Raw genomic sequence first — 15,296 nt, 5'->3', positions numbered from 1 at the left:
CATACAATGCATTTGTACAATCAATTTATGCATTACAAAAAGAGTAGAGTACACATGGTCAACAGTTGAAAATGTCAAATCTCTTATCTCCTATTCTTAGACTATTTTGACCCGGTTCATTCCTTATCTCTGTATTTCCCCAAATCTCGCAATTTCTGTTCACAAATCTTGGATATATATCGCCGATGTTTCCATTTTTAGGGTTTAATTTATCTTTCAGCATTCAACCACCATTGTCACACCCGTCGCTTGGCGCGGGTAAACGACTAGTATATATATATATATATATATATATATATATATATATATATATATATATATATATATATATATATATATATATATATATATATATATATATATATAACACTGAAAAAAAATTAGGTTGAAGGCACCAAGTTCATGCAAGCATTTAAAATTAAAACCTCTAATTAGCATACAAAGATCGTTGACAAAAGTATAGCTCATTCATTAGTAACCAATATCACAACCACTTCTCCAATTTTTTTAATCTTTTCCCCCCTATTTTACCTTTTGTGCCATAACATTTGAATTTGAAGAAACTCGATAACTTTACACCACAACAATGGACATAGGAGCCTTGATTTTGGCATGTTCAATCTTTACATGGATCTTCCTTCACCGATGGAACCAACGATCCAGAAAAGGCCCAAAAACTTGGCCCCTTGTTGGAGCCGCTATCGAGCAACTAATGAACTATGACCGAATGCACGATTGGTTGGTTAACTATCTATCAAAGTCAACCACTGTTGTGGTCCCAATGCCCTTCACCACTTACACTTACATAGCCGATCCGGCTAATGTAGAGCATGTTCTTAAAACCAACTTTGCAAACTACCCAAAGGTCTCATTGCATTTACTTTCAAGACTTTCTTTCTTTTTCTTTTTCTTTTTCTTTTTCTTTTTTCCTTTTTACGGTTACGGTGTTACCATGTGACTGGGAATTGAGTATTGTTGTATATTCTTTTTACTACAATTGTATTGGGATTCTTTTTTGTTTATGATATAGGCATAAAATTTTATGTTTTTTCTTTTTCGGGTTTTGTAGGGCAAAGTGTATCATTCGTATATGGAGGTTTTGCTTGGAAATGGAATCTTCAATTCTGATGGAGAGAATTGGCGAAAACAAAGAAAAACCGCAAGTTTTGAGTTTGCTTCTAAAAACTTAAGGGATTTTAGCACGGTGGTCTTCCGAGAGTATAGCCTCAAGCTCTCTTCAATTCTAAGTCATGCAGCTTTTCAGAACCAACAACTAGACATTCAGGTAAGCTTCCTACGGTTATTTTAGATGATATGGATATGAGGACAATTACGTCTTTTCCACAGACAAATAACCAAAGTAAAGTCCATGTTCCCACCTTGGTCTACATTTTTAGGTGTAACAAAACATTTTAGCTTTTGTCCGATTAACATTAGTTTTTGCTTTTCCCCTGTCACAGTCTATTGCATGTCAAATACAGTCAGTCATGTTTTGTACAACAAATAGGGCGTCAAAAAGCAAATCTCATTGGTTATGCGCTAAAACTCATGTTTTTGTTGTAGGAATTATTGATGAGGATGACTTTGGACTCGATATGTAAGGTGGGATTTGGAGTAGAGATTGGTACATTGGCTCCTAACTTACCCGAAAACAAATTTGCCAAAGCATTTGATGCTGCAAACATTATAGTCACTCTTCGGTTCATTGATCCACTATGGAAAATCAAAAAGTTTCTAAGAGTAGGTTCGGAAGCCGTTCTTGACCAAAGCATAAAAACCATTGATGACTTTACATATTCAGTCATCCATAAAAGAAAATCCGAAATAGAAGAAGCTCAAGAGGGTCCTAATAACCATAAGGTAATGCGAGTGTTACGTATTAATAAGGTGATATAAACATATAGGTAACTAAAATTGATCTTATTTCATACATTTATCAGATGAAGCATGACATATTATCAAGATTTATCGAGTTAGGAAAAGACCCTGAAAACAACATCAATGACAAGAGTTTGAGAGACGTTGTATTAAACTTTGTGATTGCGGGACGTGACACCACAGCAACAACTCTTTCGTGGGCCATTTACATGATCATGACACACGATCATGTTGCAGAAAAACTGTATACAGAACTTAAAGCATTTGAACAAGAATGTGCGAAAGAAGAACAAATGTGTTTGGAACCTTGTGATGAAACACAAGATCTTGAATCTTTTGACATGAGAACAAAACAATTTGCACAACTTATGAGTTATGATTCGCTTGGAAAGTTGTACTATTTGCATGCTGTCATCACAGAAACACTTCGGTTGTATCCTGCTGTACCTCAGGTAAGTTGCTTAAATTTATTTTATTTGAAACAGAAGAAAGTACACTTTGATGAAGTTAGTAAATGTTTTATAATTATTTTTTTTTTTTTGAAAAGGACCCAAAAGGAATCTTGAATGATGATATTTTACCTGATGGAACGAAAGTAAAAGCAGGAGGTATGGTGACATATGTACCTTATTCGATGGGACGAATGGAGTACAATTGGGGACCAGATGCAAATCAATTTAACCCCGAAAGATGGCTTAAAGATGGCTTTTTCCAAAACGCGTCTCCTTTCAAATTCACTGCATTTCAGGTGAAAAAAAAAAAAAGATATAAACAATTTTTTGTTTAATGAAAATAATAATTTTTTTTTTAACTAAAATGACAGGCTGGCCCAAGAATATGCCTTGGAAAAGACTCGGCCTACCTACAAATGAAAATGGCGCTTGCAATTTTGTGTCGATTTTTCAAGTTCGAATTAGTGAAAGGTCATGTGGTGGATTACAGAATGATGACAATTCTGTCAATGGCAAATGGATTAAAGATTACAGTTTCAAAGCGTTCGTAAAATACTTTCCAATTTCGTTAAATATATATATATATATATATATATATATATATATATATATATATATATATATATATATATATATATATATATATATATATATATATATATATATATATATATATATAGATTATGTTGTATGAATTATGATCTTCAATCATATTTGGATTATTACACTAAGATAGTAATTCTCCCTTCATGTTTCTATAATCTTCTATTTCTTCATGTACCATTGATGTCACACGAACATGAAATCCGGGATATGGTTCGTACCCAAAAAAGTTATGGAGCGCCTGAATTAGGAGAAAAAAATTGTATGATCAAATTTTAGCTTAATTTTAGTTTTTGATGAATTATATTTTGAAAATAGAAGTTAATTACCTCAAATAAAACAAAGAATGGGGCCATTAAGAAGGCTTGTAAAATGTTGTCTAGAAGGGCTGGTGCTCTTCTCTGTGAATTTTTTTTTTTATTAGAAGTTATATACAATTTATGAAACAAACCATTTTCATAAACAAATAAAAGAATTTTGTGAATTATAATTAATTTTGTGAAATAGAAAATATTATGAAAGGGAACCTGCTAACCTCAAATGCACCATGTCCTACAAATTGAGCAGTCCAAGAAACCAATTGAACAACAAGAACAACCTATATAGTACATCAATTAGGGCAAAATTCACATGATCTGTAAAATCCCAAATCAAATTCACCGAAAAGATATAAACTTTGATTGATAAATCATCAATATAAGCAAAATCGAAATCAATTTCATGTTAAAAGAGACGATAAAACTTACCTTCCATGCGAGTTGAAACCCTAGGAGACTTGCAAGAACACTGCTTGCAATCCAACAAAAGAGACAGAGTAAAGCAGCCAACGAACCAGCTTTATAATCGAAGCAGACATAGAACATAGCGTAGATTAAAGTCAACAAAAACCCAAAGTTAAATATTAGAAGAACATGATTCCCAAATAAAGAAAAATCGATGTGAGGGAGATCAAAAGGAAGTGGTATGAAATTGAAGAGAAGAACAGCAGTGAAAAAGATTGGCCAAACAAATATCATATGGATTGCTATGTTAATTGGGTTGCTGTGATAAGCCGCATAGAAAGCAAAGTGTTTCTCAAGATCAAGAAGCCCCATTTCATCAATTTTGCAAAAGGTGTGATTTGAGGGAAGCAGAGAAACGATCAAACGAAATCAGTGGGAGTTTTGAGTTTTAATTTAACAAAGGTTTTTTTTTTTGTTCTTTTTTTTCTAGAACATAACATGGGCTTCAACACTGGCCTTGAGGAGAGGGAAGACCGTTTGTGGGTTGTGTTTATCTAAGAATCAAAACTGCAGTCAACCTAAAGTTTAGGTATGTTAATGTCTAAAATTTACAAAAAAAAAAAATTATTTGTATATTTTAAGTTTACAATTTTATTAATAATAATAATAATAATAATAATAATAATAAAACAAAAACTTAACTATGAAATCAAATTTACGTAAAGAAAACCTTATGTTTATAAATATGTTATGTTTTTACTCTAAATATATATTATCTAAACTAATTATAAGATCCATATATTATATGAGTTAATTTAAAAACAAAAATTAAATATAAATATCAAAATATTTAAGAATTTTGAATTTATAAGAAAAAAAAATATTATTATGATGAAATTGTTTTTTGTCTTTTATATTTAAACAAATAATTTAAATAAATAAACAAAAGAAACTAATGAACTTTAATTTTGAGAATTTTGAAATTAAAAGGTAAGTTGATTAATGAAATTGATATTCATTTATTAATACATTTATTACAATTATTATATTAAAATATTATGTGGAATTTAATAAAATAGAAAAACTCATAAAATAACATGTAGAAAAAAAAATTAATTCAAAATAACCACAAAATAATATTTGTCAAATTGAATAAGAGTGTAACAAGTGGCAAAAAAAAACTTAACAACCAAATTTTTTGGCAAACTTTGGACATTAACAAACAAAAAAATGATATGCAGACAAACCCAACAAAATTTGACAAACTTAAGAATTTTTATATTAAAAGCATAACTTATATGATCAAAAAATAATAATAATTTTTCAAAAATAAAATAAGTTACCATATTTGCAAAGATGTATTCGTGAGTTCATAAATGTGAGTTCAATAGTCTCTATATAAAGAAATGTATTTTCTTATTGTTGTTTGATCCATTTCGTGAATTGTATTTGAAATCTTTCAAAACATCATCAGTTACGTACCATTGTGAAGTCTTTTTTCAAGCTAAATGATAAATGATATTGAGATGTTCTTCTTAACCGAAAGTGGTTGGAGGTTTAAATCCCATTTGGAATATTGATATTGATATAATTTATAATTAGATTGAAGTGTCACATTAAACTTATAATACATGTATTATATATTTATATTATATGATAAATTGGGTTTAACGTTCTCTAGGGGATAATTTATTGTAGAATTTTTATTTGAAAATGATATGATATTAGTTAGAAGTAAACTAGTGAAAAATGTTTGATGATTGGAGATGAATACAATGAAATATAGCAAAGTGAGTTCCTATATTTGGTAAAAGAGATAAAGTGTGATGTTATTGTCTAAAATAGTTGAATAAACAAGAATATGAGTGAGGCATCCTTCGTATTCGGAATTAATACATAGAAACCATTAAGAAAACATTGCCCAAGCATGACGTTAGGCTTAGATTTCGTAAAGACTATGGTTAAAAACAGAAAATGTTTGTGTGTGATTTTGTCGGTGTTGGTAGATTCCCCAAAATAAATAGTAGAAATCATATCTGAAAATAAAAGTAAAATCACGGTGAAAAAACGTCTAATCACGAGAAATGAAAAAAATCAAATCTGGCATAACCCGTGATTATGTTTTCACCCATTCTCTCACGATTAATAGTATAATATGAAGTATCCATTCCAAGCACCAATGACACAGTGCTTCATCTTATGCTTTGGGAGGCCTGCATATATTTTCAAGCATTTTAACTTACTTTTAGGTTGCATTAATTTTTAAATAGTTTGCATTTTAGTTTTACCTCTTAGGGCTTGAAATTTTTCAAAAAAAATCCAAAATATTTTCTTTTAAACTTATTTTCCTTTTACTCCTTAAGTATTAATCCATCATGAGATAGTTAAGTCTTTATGATGCGTTACGTTACGGATACATGAATTAGATTATTTAAAGTTGAACATCCATTTATTTTTTAGAAGATGTTTGAATTTGTCTCTCTTTTGTTTCCAAATGTGATTCACAAAGACAACAGACGATAGGAATAGAAGGCGTTGGAATCAAAATTTTAGGTATAGGATTAGTTTACTAAAATTAAAAGGATCCATTGATGTTTTTTGGTTGTTAAACCAGTTTTTGTGGAGGATATTGTGTGTAGACGTGTCCTTCACAAGAAAAATGGTAGAATGAAATTCAAAATAAACATTATTATCTTGACAAAATTGTTGAACAGAGAGAAGATTTTGTGTAATGGCTGGGACATATAGGACATGTTTAAGATTGAATGTTTTGTTGGGTGAATAGAAGCTTGAAGAACCAATATGTAAGATAGGTAAACCTTTACCGTTGCCAACATGAAGATTATCCTCGCCATAGTAGGCTTCAGAGTTGTCAAAACTTGAGAGATTTGATGCAACATGATGACTCGATCCTGTATCTGGAAGTCAGGTACTTGAAGCTTGTGAAATGTAATCAACATAGTTGGCAGACGGTGCCTGTCTCGATTTGAGTGTACTGGGGTCACGGTTTGGACATTGAGGCGGTACATGCCCTATACCACACCTGTTACATGTACCAAAAACAATATTTTGATTAGATGCCCAACTAAACTGATTACGAGTACCTCCTCCTTGAATGCGATTGTTGTAGTTCCCACGTCCACGATTGTTGTTGGAGTTGCCAGGTCGAGTGTTTTGAGCCCGATCACGGTTGTTCTGAGATTTATTTGTGTAGTGTGCTTGAGGTTGCTGGGAACTAAGAGGTTGCAACTGAAAACCTAACTGAGCAGCAAGTTGTTAAATGGCTTGAATTGCCTCTGTGGAGGCCTGGTTAGAGATAGTTGTAATGGTTGGTTTCCGAATAGATGTTGTTGCAGTGAAGGCTTGCGCTAGAGTAACCTCGTTGGAGGTTTTTGAGATCATATAATCATGATCTAACAGTAGAGCATGAAGATCAACAAAAGGAATAGGGACTTGACGGGCAAGGATGGTTGACTTTAGACCATTGTATTCTTCACGCAACCCAGATAGAACAAGCATAACCAAATCCTTTTCTTTCATGGGTTCGCCTATGTTGGCTAGGGCATCCGAGTATGCTTGAGCCCTAGTAAGATAGGCAGATGACGACTCATCAGGTTTCATTTGTATCTTCAACAATTGAGTCTTCAAGGTGTATTCCCTTGAAGAGGTATGAGGGGTAAAAGCACGTTCCAGAGCAAGCCATAATTCTTGAGAGGTGTTTCCTTGAGCATGTTGAAAAGCACTTTCAGAGATTGTGGACAGAACTATCATCCTTACGTGAGCATCATTCAAAACCCAGATTGTAAACTCAGGGTTGACTTGTGCAGCAGTTGTCGGTTCTTTGTCTTTATCAGAAGAGGATGTAGCCACTGAGATTGTAGATGAGGGACAAGGAATGGTACCATCGATATAGCTGAATAGATTGTTTGTTACATGAAAGGGTTGAATCATCGTTTTCTAGTACCCGTAATTGGTTGAGGATAGTTTGAAACCAAACTTGTGTGAGTTGTGAACGGTTTTCTCAGCTTGAGTAAAAGCAACAAGAGTTGTCATCTTGTTTTGTAATTACCTGTGATTACCAGAGAACAGAAAATAAAAGAAAATAGATGAAGATGGCAGTTGACGACTTTTGGAGGGAGAACGGCTAGTGTGGCTGCTGATTAGGTTTAGGGCTCTGATACCAAGTTAATCTTGGTAATCGATGTTGTATATTCTAAGTTATCGTTCAATAGATTACAAGGGTATATATATATATATATATATATATATACTTTACAATATTACACTTTGACACCTTCTAATATAATATAAAGTCTAGTCTAATAGTACATCTTTTTTCTTTTAAATTCGGATTCTACTAATTATTATTTTGAGGATAATTTATGAAGTTCGTGATTTTGTTGAGACTTTCTAAAGACAAGAAAGAGATAGTTCATAAGTACAAACATATGGCTTTGAATCATTGTTTTCCTAAATCTATATTGTGGGCCTCGTGTTTAACATGTAACACTTGTATTATTATTGCTTGTTTTTTTTTTGGAAACGACAAATATATATAAATAGATAAAGGCCACACGATTAGCAAGTAGCTAAATCGAGGGCATAATACAATGTACAGTAAGAGTGCAGCACAACATAAAACAGAAATAAAGATTAGCAAAAGGGTGAGATACTCTAATCAATCCACCTGCAATTCACCATCGAAGTTCTATACTTGAACAAAGCAAACGTCATGGACACCACCTCGTCGATAATCCTAGCTGGATTCGTTGGCAATCCTTTAAACAGCTTGTTGTTCCTAGCCATCCAAATGGACCACAATAGCCCATAAAACACCGCCATGATCTTCTTCCTCTTCCTTGGGCAATTCCCCCACATAGCTGCAAAGTTACTAAATTCGACCACATTTTCAAAAGGAATGAGAGGCATACCGCACCATTTGAAAATCCACGCTCTAGCCTCCGTTGCGACACTGCATCTAATTAATAGATGATCACCTGTTTCTTCTTCGTTATTGCTTGTTAAGAATAAACTTATGTCATATGGATCAAATGTTGATTGGCATCGTTTAATGTTTAATGATGTTTTTAACTTTGTTTGTTTGTTAATTTCGATTCTTTTTTCCTTGAGGACAATGAAATGATAAATCTTAGGGATATTTTGTTAGCTTGCAGTTCATGCATATTTTTACCATGTTTTATTTAACATCTAGCATAGTTTAATATACATGATCATAGCATTATCATGCATTGCACGACATCTTTGTATTGTACATTGTTTTTTTTCGGGACAAAAGCAGGCAGAATCTGGAAGCTTGGACTTGAAGACACTCGATGAAAATTTGGATAAAAAGCTTAGATTATTGAAGGAATGATAAAGAAAAAAGGAAAATAAACTTTGAAGAAGAAAAAATTATTGAAAAAAGGAGTGCACAACATATGTTCATGCCAAAGCTCAAAACAACAATCTATTATAAATTGCATGACCATGTAAAAATTGCATTAAGTTTCATGGTCATGCAAACAGTTTTTCATCACCATATTTTTAGTACAAATCATTTTTTTTCAAATGAAATTTAGTTCTTAAATGCTAGAAGCTATATATTTTATGGGATGAATGCTCTAGAAGCCAATTTAAACGCATTTTTTAAATCTTATTATAAAAGTAATTTTTTGTTCGAACAACTGAACAAATTGTAATGATGATTTAATTAGCCTTCATATGTGGGTAAATCACATTGATTCTAACATTAGGGTTTTTGTGTGAAACTTTGGTTTGATCTATTACATGAAAGGATCATGTTATATTACTTTTGAATGTTTTGTTTGTATGAAATATTGTGTTTAATTTCATATATATTTAACTCGGACATATATTAGATTCTTAATAAATCTGATCAAGTTATTAGTTTTTAATAAAGTTCATTTAGATTTAGAATCCCGTTATAATTCTAAGTTTTAGTATGGAACAAATAATGGTATTGTTTTGTTTATGACTTTGATACCATTATAGATTCATATAATATTATTACAACATTCCGAACTACATGAATTGCTGGCTATAATTGGCATTTCCATCAACATCAATGTAACATGCACATTATGTTTAGAACAATTAGAATCTAGAGTAGCATATTAGGTTTAATCACGAACAATATTTAGTTAAATCAGATAAATAGAAGAATTATCGGGGTGCTTGATAACTAATGACAATCAAATCATTTTAAGAAATCATTGCACCAAATTCGTTAATGATCATAAGTTGAACTGGAATGTTTTTTATTTCTGGATTTTTATTAATTTCCTTTCATATTAGTAATACAACTCCCACCCCTTATTGTTTTTTCTTTACACGTTTTGTTCGTTCGTACTTAGCATAGCTTGTTAACTTCGAATTCATATGGACACGACCTACTTTTGATGTTACAATTCATTTTATAGTACTAAGAGATCAACATTTATTATATTATTTCTTGTTCTCTAGAAACAATAATATAGTTATTTTAAGTCTGATATTAAAATTGGAAACAAAACCAAACCATAGACAATTCGAATGAAAAAAAAGATAGGGATAAAACATGAAAATTACCCCAAACCATATAGATAAGTTGTGTAATTTACTCTTAGTCCTTTTATATGGAAAAAAATCAACAATAAAACCTTATCATAACAGCATTTTATGCACACAAAAAAATGTTTTTAAAACCAATCAAATAAACATTTATACAGCTTAGAGCTAATCGACAAATTGGGTGATACATAATTGTTACATACGGTCCATACATGTTTATTGGTTTGATACTTTAATGCATCAACATATTTTATCCATTTTTATTTTATAAATAACTAAGTATACTAATACGACTGGAAAATAAGGTTATTATCTCTAAATATTATTAAAAGAGAACCTTTAATTCACCAATGAAGCAATCAAGACCCTTGATTGTATTTCAAACATATGATTTTTACCATTAGATCAAATTGATGACATCATCTTCTCACAATAGAATTCAAACATTTAATTATAGAATCATTAAATTTACCAATTACATTTCAATCACAATTACATTAAATTATGGAATATTTAATTATAGAATCTATTCATATTTAATTATAGAATCTATTCATACTTTCGAAAATATATTTCACAATTCGGGCATAATTACATTTAATTGTAGAATCTTTAAAATCAGCAATTATGTTATCAATTAAAGCATATCATTCTATTTATATATGAGACATCGGTTTCTCCATAAATCTGGCCAAAAATATGAATAACCGCCTCCATCTTTCTCTTCTATTTTTCTCTTAAACTAGAATTCTCTAATCCTCTTCTTCTTCATGTCAATGGTTGTGCTTCAATTGATGTTTTGTGTGTTCATAACAGAATGTAGCACCATAAGGTGGTTCCTTTTTCTCATGTATTCTTAGAATTTGCATATTGCCTCTCCCTTGCATCTCCAATTATCACACCTCTGTTTTGGCTTCACACAAATCTCTACAAACTGAAGCAAGCATCTCCTTCAAGACATATTTTGACGATCTATGTCATCATTAACCCTAATTAATATTGTTCATAATTTAATTTCATTATTTATAGTTTTTGGCTTCAAAATTTAAACCTGATTAGTTTTTTCTTTTTAAAAAAACTCATTAAATAAGCATATCAATAATTATGTTATCTTGAATATATATTAAAACAAAATCTTATGATATCATCTGAAACAATTTGGGTCATTGATTGCATTTCAATCTTATGTTTTCCACCCTTAGATTAAATTGGTGACATCATCTTCCGTAAATTGAATGTATTTAATTCCAATAAAAGTTTTCCAATTGTCAAACAAAATTAACTTAAATCCATTGAAATAGAATGTATTTAATTTTAATAAATTTCCTCCTATTTTAAATCTTGAATTTTCGGTTATAAAGGTTTTAAAATAGTCAACTTTAAAAACATATTAGTGAAAACCATTTCAATTAAGACATTAAATATCAACCATTAATATAAATCCGTTTATATTAGCAAACCATTAATATAAAATCCATTTTTATTAGGAAACCATTAATACCAAAAAATCATATTCAAATTATCACATACATATACGATTCATCCTTGAATTTCCGGCTCGTACTTATTTTCGATCATTGCTTTTCTTCAGACCTTCTCCTACAACATCATTCTTATTGTTTATCACTTCCATCATCATTATCTGCTTCAATCCTTCATTGTTGTGCACTAGAAGGTCAGTACCTTCTTTCGCTTTTTTATATTTTTTTTGTTCCCGTATCAAATATACGTATTCATATATATTTTGATATTCTTTGTCACAACTTACATGAAATTGATTAACGTCATTCAGTCTAGATTAAGTCAAACAAAACAAAATTGTATAATTTTTCATATTAAATTCTTAACCTATTAACTTGGACTCGATACTCAACAACCTCTACAAACTGCAATAGCTATGTGATTTTTTTTACAATTTATAGCAACATAATTACCATAAAAAGAACTTTTAATTTAAACTACAACTTAGTTTTTTATCAGTAACAACAATATACAACACCTAATATCAACATCATTTCCTACCAGTTTCTCTAGATATTAATACATGAACCATATCAAAAGTAGGCTAAGAAGTTAGAATCTAAACTAGGAATAATCTTATTTCCTTGAATATCATATTTACGGTATTATAGAAATTTTTTATTTGATTGTAGAATCAAATTGCATAATTACAATTAACATTGTTTTTATTAAACTTTGTATGTAGGTATGAAACAACAATAAGTATATTTTTGAAGGAACATTGTTTAAAATAATTTGTATAATCTAAATACATGTTAATTTAGTTCATTTCTGTACTTTCCTGTAACATTGGATTTTTTTTGTCATGTTACATTCAAAATATGGGTTATTAGAACAGACACCTTAGGTGTTTGACGAAATGTCTCAAAGAATCTGACACAAGTTCTCTACGCTCACCTCACAACCATGTATAAATTTTGGTTTTTTTTCTAGATTTTTAGCATCATGTGTTTTTTATGTTTGCAACTTTGTAGTGTTACATGTTTTTTTTGTCTCATCCTCAGGTTTTTCTATCTCTGATAGGGCTTCATTTTTTATATTTATTGTAAACTATCGATTCAATCTATGTCACTTTGTTATGACTTTTATCAGCGTGATAAGATTTTAATAAATTGTCCATTTCTTGATCTTTTAGAAAAAGATGTTCTAACTGGATTATCATCTACGACCGTGGTATTCTATTTTGTTGATGAAGCGATCTATGATTTGGCTATGATGGTTTTTACGGATTATGTTTGGACTGATAATTGTTCTTGTCATCAAAAAAATACATCCAACAAAAAGTGAAAGATAATTTTTTTAATTAATACCATCATTTAACTTTAAATGATTTTTTTCAACTTTGATGACATGTAACAGAGTTTTGGCTGAAATTTTCAATTTTGTCGGCATATAACATGTTATGACTTAAATAATGATATTAGATATCTGGGCAATCAGGTTTTCTTCGGTTCCTAAATTATTTTGCAGAAAGTTGTTCAATTTGGTATTATTGATCTCACAAAAGGCAAGTCTCATGTCTCTTTTAGCATATCCATTGAGTTTAATAGTTTATTGTTCATATTTGTTTTTTTTAAATGTTAAATCTTGTTTTAGTGAATGCAAGTCAGTAGGAAGTAAAGGTGCAAGAAAAGAAAAATACTAAATATGGGATGATCATGGTTATTTCAAGCCAAAATAAAATTCTAAAGTAACAAATGCTAAATTTAAAAGATAAACACTTGTAATGCATAATACATATTATACTTCCCAAATAAATAACCAAAAACTAACCTCATCTAGAAATAAATTACATATTAACTAACATCAATAAATTATGATTATAGTGTCTTGATTTTTAATTATACATTATAGAAAGTCGGTTAATATGTAGTCATTATTTTTATATTCGTATCGGTTTTGAACTACAAAAATTATATTCAAATAATAAAAATGAAATGTAACATATACGATGGTAATAATGCAAAAATAACCTTCAAATTTGGTTTGATACAAAAAATAGTCTAAAACTTATTTATAAAAGCAACAAGAAATAACAACGAACTTTCAAAAAGAAATGAGAAATTGCAACTAACTTTTAAAAACTATCAAGAATGTATAATATAGGATGATAATAATGCTTAAAAAAAACACCGAGTTTGGTCTGATGCGAAAAAAAATAATTTTATATGAAAGTATGATTGCAGTAATACTAAAAGAACCTATATGTTTTTTTATCTGATGCAAAAGTGGTCGAAACATACTTCTAAATTGGCAAGAAATAGCAATGAACTTTTAATTCATCTTGAATAACTATTTAATAGATATATGTGAAAGATATGAATACTCAGCAGTTAAGACCATAGACCTTACTCAAACGTCCGCAAATGTCTTGAAGTAAGCATTCATTTTTCCATTATTTTATCATTGTCATAAAATAAAAATAAAAAATCATCATTTGTTTAAATTGTTTAATTCGTCTCATAATAACAAGTAAGTTGTGTGCCAATTATGTATTTTGACATTTTCAATGAGTTATGAGCAATATCTAAATCGAGCAAGCATAAATGTTTTTATATTTCTTTGTTAGAGTTTTTTATATATATTTAATATTGTATGTGTGTGTGTTGGGGGGGGGGGGGGTTATGTGGTTCATTTCAAATAAACATAAATAAGTTGCTATTTTTTAAAATAAACAATTCTATTTCGCAATATAACCATAAAATAACAATGTATTTTGAAAGTACATTGTCAAACGTTGGATTATACTTGCGTAGACTCGTTTTGCGCATGGTTAACTATATGTAGTTGTTTCCGGTGTCACAAGTAAAAAAGTTTTGAAGGTACTTTGTGGCGATGAAGGTCGTTCAACTAATAAAACAAAAAATATTGTCTACAAAGAAGTCCTTCAACGACTATATATATTTACCAACCTCAGTGTATTTTATATACATTTCAATAATATCAATAACCCTGATTTTTTATAATCATTCTGCAATATCTATATACATTTATATTTTATTTATGCGTTTCCCGCGTTTAACGCGGATCATAATCTAGTTAGAATAATAATTTGAATATATTTTGGGTGACTTTTAGTCCAATCTTTTAATCTGTTTCACTGTTAATTAAAATTTTGAATAATAATAATATACCTTTAATTCACTACTAAAAAAAAGCGTCTTTTCTGAAGGACAATTTCCTCGGAATTAATCCCTAACAAAACGGGTTTTCCGAGGAAACTCCGAGGAAAATATGTGCATAGGTAAAAGGCTCCTAAGAAATGTTTTGTGAGGAATTTCCAAGGAAATTTATGAGGCATTTCCAAGGAGAGCTCTTTTGTCGGAAGTCCCGAGAATTTTCCTACATACCAATTTTGTTGTTATTTCTGAGAAATTTCCTAGGAAATATATTTCTTCTGAAGAATTTCCTAGTACAGTACTTTGTTGAGGAATTTCTTAGGAAATATATTTCCGATGAATTTCCTACTACAATACTTTTCCGAGGAATTTACTAGGAAGTATTTGTTTTGACAGTTTTCGCGACAGTTTTTAGTGACACTATTAAAATA

The 15,296-nt window shown here is 30.2% G+C and overlaps 2 protein-coding genes across 8 annotated transcripts; one reads left to right on the top strand and one right to left on the bottom strand.

Annotated features, from left to right (window-relative positions):
* Window positions 1-586: 586 nt before the first annotated feature.
* Window positions 587-2,881, top strand: CYP704B1 (cytochrome P450, family 704, subfamily B, polypeptide 1). The gene is made up of 6 exons (XM_079038259.1): window positions 587-865; window positions 1,070-1,285; window positions 1,564-1,860; window positions 1,941-2,330; window positions 2,426-2,626; window positions 2,702-2,881. The coding sequence occupies exons 1-6, from the start codon at window positions 587-589 to the stop codon at window positions 2,879-2,881; spliced, it is 1,563 nt and encodes a 520-aa protein (XP_078894385.1).
* Window positions 2,003-4,203, bottom strand: LOC145101094 (2-hydroxy-palmitic acid dioxygenase mpo1-like). Of its 7 annotated transcripts, XR_013705454.1 has the most exons (7): window positions 3,680-4,203; window positions 3,469-3,531; window positions 3,263-3,334; window positions 2,999-3,174; window positions 2,741-2,903; window positions 2,505-2,615; window positions 2,003-2,316 (listed from the first exon to the last, which is right to left on the bottom strand). XR_013705454.1 is itself a non-coding variant. In XM_079038257.1 (5 exons), the coding sequence occupies exons 1-4, from the start codon at window positions 4,025-4,027 to the stop codon at window positions 3,058-3,060; spliced, it is 600 nt and encodes a 199-aa protein (XP_078894383.1). In that variant the 5' UTR covers window positions 4,028-4,203; the 3' UTR covers window positions 2,003-2,615; window position 3,057. The 7 variants fall into 7 exon arrangements, 1 of the variants encoding a protein (XP_078894383.1); XR_013705451.1 differs by having other exon boundaries at window positions 2,003-2,615; XR_013705453.1 differs by having other exon boundaries at window positions 2,003-2,615; window positions 2,745-2,903.
* Window positions 4,204-15,296: the final 11,093 nt, after the last annotated feature.

Source organism: Lactuca serriola, chromosome 4 (assembly GCF_051521515.1).
Source record: "Lactuca serriola cultivar US96UC23 chromosome 4, Lser_US96UC23_V15, whole genome shotgun sequence".
NCBI classification, from domain to species: domain Eukaryota; kingdom Viridiplantae; phylum Streptophyta; class Magnoliopsida; order Asterales; family Asteraceae; genus Lactuca; species Lactuca serriola.
Note: the sequence above shows the minus strand (reverse complement) of the source record. Positions and strands in the feature narration are given on the sequence as shown.